General features: G+C 36.1%; 1 protein-coding gene across 1 annotated transcript; it reads right to left on the reverse strand.

The window, feature by feature from the left end:
• Nucleotides 1–727: 727 nt before the first annotated feature.
• On the reverse strand, nt 728–2,782 carry LOC131695289 (uncharacterized). Its single transcript, XM_058983759.1, has one exon. It carries the CDS (start codon nt 2,780–2,782, stop codon nt 728–730), a length of 2,055 nt encoding a protein of 684 aa, XP_058839742.1.
• Between the last annotated feature and the right edge of the window lie 6,463 nt (nt 2,783–9,245).

Here is a 9,245-nt window from a genome sequence, read left to right on the forward strand (position 1 = left end):
CTGAACAGTGCAATAACTACAGAAGCACGTTGTCAGATAAAATAAAAAAAATAAAATAATATGATAAAAAACATATAACCGAAATATGAAACATATGAAAGCCAATAGGCTCTTTACCCTACGCAGCTACAAAGCGCCGTAAACATAAATTAACAAGTTATAACGCACACGCATGCATAAAAATAAATAATGTTTTTCAACGCAACACTCAAGCAGCACACATAAGTCGCATCCTGCCGTATTGAATTAAATCCAAACCACCCCACCCACCCACTTTGCAAATCATTCTGTGACACCGTGCTGGTACCCGAAAAATCCGCACACGGCCACCGCTGCCGAAAATGCATAGCGTCTACTGCTTAGTGTAGTGCCCAGACGCTACAGCCATGATTTTACCCGTTCGACATAAGAACAAAAACTGATTCAAACGGGTACGCGTCACCTCTATTTATAAACTAACCGTATATGGTTTAGTCACTTAGGTGCGAGTGTGTGCAAATCAGGGTTGTCAGATGATTTTATATTATATCGGTATAACTTTAAATAAAAAATCGGTATTTATCGGTATAATGCAAATATAAAGATTATACTTACGGGATAATGATAAATATTTATTTTTAAAAATATGTAAATTTACAGCAAATTTGAAGCTCTGATATTTTGTATGCAAGCGATTAGTCTGAAAGATATTTAATTAATTATTTGAACATCTTATTATTACATTGTATTACTTACATTTCACGTTATACATGTGACTATTGAAATTCTTTTTAACAAATCCGGTTAGTACTAGCTTTCCATGTACGTCCATATGAGTTTTGACGTAGTCTTTGGTTGCAAGTATTCCTTGCATTGCATCAGAAGACAGACGATTTCTCATTTTCGTTTTATTCAAATTGTATTGAGAAAATAAACGTTCTACGCTGGCCGACGAATGAGGTAGTATTAACAACTCCGCAATAAATTTCCGCAAATGCGGGAACGAAAATTCTCCATTCGTTCGCTGAACAGACAGAACCTTCGACCAAAATGCACTACTACTTCTACGTTCCTCTTCTGTATACTTTCGAAAATCGACATTCCGAACTTCACGGAATTCTGAATCCATTTCTTGGATGGTTTCACTTGTCACTAAATTTGGGAATGCGTTGATTAGTGGCAAAATAGATTCATGGACTCGCTCAATTACATTTTTGGGGTCAATAATGATCATGTTAACAAGCACCGGTTCTTCAAAATGAATGCGGATCTGAATTTGATTCGCAAGTGAAATATAATAGTTCATTATGTTAGTTAAGAACTGTGTTACATCATTGCGTTGGATTAGATTGTTCGATTTTATTCCCTCAAGGTGCGATTTTGCTGCTGTGCCAATGTATAAGGCATCCAATTCCTTGTAGTTGCGTTGCTCAAATATAACTTTTCCCGGGTCTTTGCATGATAGCATGTAATCAGCATTTAAAAAATTATCCAAAATGGATCGGTATAGCTGGGAAACTTCAGTATGAAGCCTACAGAGCTCGGGTGTTTCGGATTGAAACAATCTGTTTAATTTGTTTATCGCCGGCAGAATATAACTCAGAAAGAGAAGATATGTTTTCGTGAGTGGGTTTACTAACACCTTGCGAATAGCTGCCTGTTTTTCGCGGGTAGATTTGTCGGCCCGATCGTCGATAAAATTAAAGTATATTAACAGTACATCGTACCTATTTACCATTCGTAAAACTACTGCCTCCAGTGAGAGCCAACGTGTTGCTGAAGGATGAAGCATTTTTAACGGTTGCAGTTCCAGCAGACATTGCAGATCGTTGAACCTTGCTTGTCGTTGCCCTCCATATTTTAAAAAATTGTAAACATCGCGGCAAAGTTGCTCCACCTCACTTGGAATGTTTTTGCATGCATACGACGAACAAAGCGCAAATGAGTGGCAAATACATTTCATGAGAAATATATCTGGACAATCTTGCCGAAATAACGATCCAACAGAATGATGCTGACCCATCATAACATTGGCACCATCTGTACCGAGTCCTATCAAATTGTTTTTGTAAGGCACATCATCTTCATCAAACTTTGAAATTATCAGTTTGTGTAGAGCAGTAGCAGTCGTTTCCGTCACCGTGGCAATTTTGTAAAAATAATCGCGAAGGACTAATACACCATCCCATTTATATGTCCGAATTACCATCGCCAAAGATTTTTTACCTGTGAGGTCTGTCGACTCATCGACGAGTAAACTCCATTTGTTAACTTTCATTAACTCAATAAGCTCTTCTGTTTGGCATTTACCGAAAACATTAGTTTGAATCGCGGTGATTTTAGTCCGACCAAGTTTCACTTTCTGTGCTGTCTTTGAGTCTTTGAAAATGTCTTTGGCAACTTTGGCAAAGCTCTCAATCGTGCTCATAGGAACGTTATGTTGTACTCCCCACGCACAAAGCCGAAGCTCCGCTTCGGTGGATCCGTCCTCTTGCGACAAAAAACTAGTCATGGCATGAGTGCTACTGATAATTTTACTATTCTTGCTATTCGAAATATGTTTAGTAGTCCCTCCGTGCCTTTCCAAATCCGTCAAACCACCTGTGCTCTTGACGCTTTGTTCGCAAACTGTGCAGTACGCATAGAGATTACCTTTCGGGCTTTCGGTAACCCATATCAACTTTTTCTCCCAGTCCGTTGAATATCGCTGAATTGATTTTTTCAGTTTTTTCTTTATAGGTTCGATTTTCTTCAAACCTGAATGTAAATGGTTATAAAAATATCGTTTCACTACAATATACATTACATAAGAATATTCTAAACTTTTAATCATTAGGTCATTATTTGTTCTGAAGAGTTTACAATTAGGATGTTTTTTTTAATACAATTCCATTATAAGTAAATAAACATAATACATAGTAGAATATATTTACCTAATGAAGACGAAGAGTCCTGGGAAGAGGTTTCACTTTCTTCTTCAAGAGCGAATGAAATATGGTTTTCTGAATCTGAGAGAATGCATCGAATTTGAATTTTTATGCCAATTTATTTAAAAGTTCACAATACAACTTACTAGAATTGGAGGGAATCGATGGCTTAATAGGAAAGGTGTTTTTTTCTTCAGGCGCCATTGTTTCAGTGGCAACTTCTCCATCCTCCTCAAATTTTTGAAATGTTTCCTGACTTGGGTGACCTGCCGAAAACAAATTGGAATTATTTGGAGCCTTTACACTACTATACTCTATACTACTTACGAGCTCGATTGAAATACTTTTGAATGTTTTCACTTTGTGCACTGCTCTTAATCTTCCGGTATCGAGGCATTTTGTATTTTTGAAAATGGCGCTTTATTCTACAGGTGCATTGGAAGAAAAAAGCGAACTAAATGAAAAAGGCAAAAACTAGTTATTCTACACTAATTCGACAAGAGACGGCTAGTTACGGCGAGTAGCCTAAAACAAAATTTCAATAGCCTACTGCTCGCCAGCATCTATTTAAACCCGCCTAGTTGATTTTTCGTTTACCGGGGGCGCTCAAAAGCTGAGAGGTCCCAGTGAACGAAGAGGCGGCTAAGCGCGTTAAACTAGATGCTGGCGATCGTTAGGCTAATGAAACTTTGTTCTTGGCTACCAGCCGTAACTTGCCGTTTACTTTAAAAGTAGTGTGGGGTTCAGAAAGATACACTCTAACAACCAATTAACCATATATCATTAAAATTTAAAATCGGTATTTATCGGTATAAAAGATAAAAAATCGGTATTTTTAGAGGCTTTATCGGTATATCGGTATTAAGTATAAAAATCGGTATAAATACCGATAAATCGGTATATCTGGCAATTGCCGAAAATCGATAGCGCTTATTGCATCGCCCGGAGACAATGTTGCTCGTATGGGATAAGAGCAACAACTGATTTAAACGGACATGCGTTGCTTCTATTTATGACTTTTCGTGTTTCATTGAGCAACTAAGCTGCCCTCTTTTGACGGCTGTGTCTGAGAAATCTGCCTCACGAATGGTATTTTTCCCGTTTTTTGTGAACTTTTTAATTTTACCAATTTGCAAAAGTCTAGTTTTATTGGGGAGATATTAAATTATTACCAATATTTAAGTTAGGTGTTTCTGAATCGGTTGGTGTATGAATGATTAAAATCCATCTAGTAATATCGGAGTTATAAGCGTGCAAACCTTACATAGTTTCGTTACATGGGAGATAGTTTAGATTTTAGAATGACACCTAGCCACAGATAGTGGAGTAAGACATTTTTAATGTCAAAATGTTGCGCTCATAGCACGTGTCACCGTTAGTTCCAGATTCATTAGTATGCTTAGTATCCCTTCGCTCCTTTCTTTTCAACCAGGATGCAACGGGACTATAACATTATCCAAGCGTAAAATTTCCACGCTTTTATGCTTCTTGAATGGCCAACCCTTGAAACTCAACTTATCTAATTAGCAAAGTGAGAACTGAAGAAAATTGTTTCAATGGCAGAAAAAACGAGCTCTAGAAAACTCGGGTACCTTGGGCAAATATTCTCAAATATTTACTTAACAGCAAAGATCGTAGCTCTACTGACCCGATTTTATCTTAACAAGTGTAAAATGCAGCAGAACCCGGTGTTGTTGTCACCATAAATCCTGCTCGAGCGAAATATATCAAGATTAATTATTTCCAACAAAGAAGAGTCTGGATACGAGAACCGAAGAGATGTATCCTAGTTCCACTACAGTTGCTGCACTTTTCATTTCTCTCTTCCTAACCAGATTACGAACCCCTCAGTGCATCAGCAAATTGTTGCGTTTGGCGAGCGAAGCCCTTGAAATTACGCAGTGACCATAGTAGCAGATCTAACCGAACACCTAACGCTCGAGTGAATTCCGGCACTCTAGGCCCAACACGACACTCTTGTGGCTTCCCACACTGCCGATGATAGCATGCTGATTATTTCAACCTGGGTGGGAACGGGGAGGTTTTACCAGAGGCCACTGCATAATTACAGCAATGCAATGGCCGGTTAATTTTATACTAATTTGACGAATGTACCCTTTTTCGCTAGAAGCAACTCTGTTTGGGTGATTTAAACTCACATGTAATCAATCCTCTGGTCTAGCAAGTCTGCATTTGGTGCCGGTGATATAGTGATACGAATGTTTTATGATATGAACTAGCGAAGGGTAATGCATAGAATTGTATCATAATAGCACCCGATATTAAAAGCTTCATCAGATAATTGACTTTTGTTTTCACGACTATATAAACTTATAGGGATTCAAACTAAGTACCGTTACTAAAATAACAAAAAAATCACTAATGTCTTACCTGTGGCATGAGCAATTTACATTTATGAAGTTGACATCTTGGAATTATCAATTTTGGGCAAAGTTAGCGTGTACTTTTAGTTATCCTGCTCGTCAATACTAGTCCGAATTCATAATTTGAAAACAATTTATCAAAATTTGTCGCTTCTTGCAATTAAAAAAAATTGTGGCTATGTAATTAAAATATTTATTTTTAAAAACTAACCGCAGCTTGAAAGTAGATCTTATAACTGAGCCGTACGTGGGATGTGCCAAAACCTTCGAAGGTTACTGTAACATGCTGAGCCATAATAATGTGTTTATTGCTAGATAATTTGCCATTGAAATAATAAACCTAAAACGAGACCAGCGCACATTTGGTGCAGCGTGAATTATCGCGCAGCAGGTAAATGCTGCCATCCGATACACAGAAAGAAAGGCACATTCACACATGGAGAATCATATAATACCGTGCGCACACAAATTCCGGATAGCATCCAATGAGAAAGAAAAAGATCAAAACAAAAATACTTCCAACTCTTGTAGCTGGTCTGAAACGAAACTTCCAGTGATAATCGCGGCGATAGGTTAGAATTGTTTTGGAGCCGACCATTACAATATTTGATGCATTCTCAAGAGTTTGCTTTGATAAAAAATTTTATAGAAAAAAAAAACAAAAAAGAAATATTCTCTTCTATAACGGGTAGCTGATTCTGATTCTGACGTCGAAAATGTAAAATTCACAATGGCGGATCCAATATGGGGACTGTGCTTGGCACCATTCTGAATTTTCGAATTCTGGCAGTAGAATCGTAATCAGCGACCCCAAAAAATCTCGTAAATCGAGTTTTATGCTCATTGTAACAAAATTCGTAAATATCGTAAAAATGGCTGCCATTGTGTAGCCGCCATTTTGAATTTTCTAATGCTGATATCAGAATCGTAATCAGCAACATTAAAAACCACATAATCTATTGTTATGCTAGTTGAAAAGTTTTCCCTGTCTCTCAGAATCTTTTATAGACCAACATAATAATAAACTCTATTTTTGCATATTTTGATAAAAAAAAATTTCGAAAAAACTGACCTACGAAAAATTCTATAAAAAATCTATTATTTAATTTAATGTTTGAGTTATATGTAGAATTTTGTTTAGATCTCTAGGACTTTTAGTTCAGATACAGCCGCATTTATTGTAAAAAACGAGACTTTAGAGTTTTAATTGTTTATAACTAAGCTGACCAACTCTTACGAAAAAAATCCATACGCTGTGCGGACTGCTTCCCTGAGCGTGGTGAACTCTTACGCTCCATTGCGGGATGGTGTACGGATTTTTTCGTCAGAGTTTGTCAGCTTATTTACAACTAATCAGTAATTAAAAAATTTACATAGTTTTTTGTGCTGGTTGTACTCCTTACATCCCTAAGAGTTGATTAAAAGAAGATTTCCTATTTCTATGTCGCCGCTAAATAGAAATCCAATAAAAATTTAGGAGAGGTAGGTGGGACGTATACGTCCCACTGCGTCGCAAATGTATCTTACAAGGTGTTGATAGAAAAGGAGATTGATTCAGGATTATATAATCCATCCTCCAGAACGAGGAAGGAAATCAAAAAGAAGAATTAAATATATTTATGACAGAAAAAAATGTTCCTTTTTACTATATTACCCATCTTTGAAAAGATTACCAATTTCATACAAATTTTATCTACTCTTCACTATATCACCGTGGTCATAAGATATCATTGGTGCGAAAGAACCGGTGGAATCTGAAATTATGCTTAAAGGTTTAAGGTGGGGCCTTTTCAGTACTCAGATTCATCTGAATACACTGTTGGGCTAACTATTTTTCACAAATAAAAATAATTTTTGAAATCGGCTCGTCCAAATCTAAAAATAAAATAATTTTCCCGGGCGACTTTAGATCGCTTTATAGTTTTCTACATTGCTGTAGACAATGAAATAGGACAAATTTTGTGAAAGTTCTATGGATTTCTGCATACTTTGGAGAAGTTGTGCGGCTACTGTGCTACTCAGAGTAGTTCTGGAAAATCCAGCAAAGTATTTCAAACTTTAAGTAAGACATAAATTTATCGTGGAAATCGAACAAGTATAAAAATATTCTGCAAGCTTTAAGGACGCCCTACAAGTTTCAGGAAAGTCTTTTACATTTCGGGAAATTGCCAACTTATAAGCAGGTCCTCAACACTTCAGATAATTTGTACGACACTCAAATTAGTTATAGTTTGGTTTTGTCAAACTTCAGAGCATCTCAATTAACTTTAAGGACGATCTTAGAATGTCGTATGAAATTTAGGAAATACTTTAGAGACTTTTTATACTAACAATTTCTACAGAAAGCAGAATGTTGACGATTTTCACACATATTTTACCAACCTCGGGAAATTCTGCGAACTGAACATTTAGAAATATTATAACAGTTTCAGTAGATTTTATTAACGGCTATCGAAACACCGCGGAGATTCAGTCAAGTTGTACCGAACTTCAAGAAAATCCTACGATATAAAGTAGAGAGAACTGGGCCAAATCGGACCTAGTAAGGGCTTATGGGCTGTAGAACTGAAACATGTCAACCGAATAACAAATGAATATTTTTTCCTGAAAGCCTGATCAATTGCGCACATTTTTTTTCTAAGGCAACTCTCCCAAAACAGGATACAAATAAAAGATATTATCCGGAATTTGATTTGATTAATTGTTGTTGCCAACAAAAATCTTGTTTTTCGGCTTACACATTTTTCAAAAAAAAAAAGCTTCTAGCGCACGCACACGAAAACTGAGAACCGCAATATTTTGTGAGACAGAACAGAGCTACATGACAGCTATGAAACTGATATATACGCTTTTCATAATATTACCATAGCTGAGCAACAGCTGGGGGTCCGAATTGGCCAGCGGTCCGAATTGCCCTACTTCCCCCTAATATTGTAAGAATCTCTGGAAAGTTCACGAAATTTCAAAAAAAATCCTAAGAATTTATGGAAAATCTTTTAAACATGAGGAAGCGTTATAAAAATCTATCAAACATAAAAAATGACAAGTGCATTTCACGAAACTTACAATTAATTTCAACGAAGTATTTCGAGAAGAACAGCATTAGAAAAGTGACGAATATCAAAGAACCTCTTCAAGCTTCAAGTACGGCATGTCTCACAAGTTTCTGAGAAGTCTTACTAACATTAAGCAAAATTGGAAAATTTCAAGACATTCTTCGAATAACATCAAAGAAGATTTTTGTCAATTTAGAAGGTTTATATCTAGATCGACGATAAAACGGTTTGCGATGAATGATCTTTAAACATTATTGACATAAAATTTGAGTGCTGAGTCCCATACATTCTAGGAGATACAATGTTTAGAAAGGGATGTCCGTGATTCGCAAGGCTAACGACTTCGATGGAAGCTGGTATTCTCATAGAGCTGAAAAAACGGATCTAAATGAACGTTTTCTCAATATCTCGTTTGGGATTCTTGTGAGTGTGATAAAAAAAATGTATTCACCATATTGGAGTGGCTCAAGAAATATGTCCTATCTTGTGTAGTCAAAAACTAGGGTTTTATACCTTTTAGCTCATATGCCGGCATAATTTTAATTTAAAATCATAACGACTTTGCAAATATATTTAAATATCCGATTAAAATTTAAAAAAATAAAAAGCAATCTGAAATCCCGTATGAATGAAAGAAGAAATGTTATTGCGCTCACAAAACGGAAAATTCCTATAGTTTGATAAATTATACTGTTATTATTACATGAATAAAATATATAAAAAACAACTTCTTCTGCTTCAAGAAAATCAAAAATTCCAGAAAATCTTCAAGAAATTTCTATGAATTTCAAGCAAATCATGCAAATTTCAGAGATTCAGGATAGTTCTAGAACTTTAAAAAAGTCCTACGAAAATCAATAAAATCCTACAAAAATCCTAATAAATTTGGGGAAATGCTC

This window comes from Topomyia yanbarensis, unplaced genomic scaffold (assembly GCF_030247195.1).
Source record: "Topomyia yanbarensis strain Yona2022 unplaced genomic scaffold, ASM3024719v1 HiC_scaffold_319, whole genome shotgun sequence".
In the NCBI taxonomy this organism is placed as follows: Eukaryota; Metazoa; Arthropoda; class Insecta; order Diptera; family Culicidae; genus Topomyia; species Topomyia yanbarensis.

What these genes read in the sequence shown, in the direction of transcription:
- LOC131695289 (XM_058983759.1), bottom strand. Translation starts at nt 2,782, where the DNA reads ATGTATATTGTAGTGAAACGATATTTTTATAACCATTTACATTCAGGT.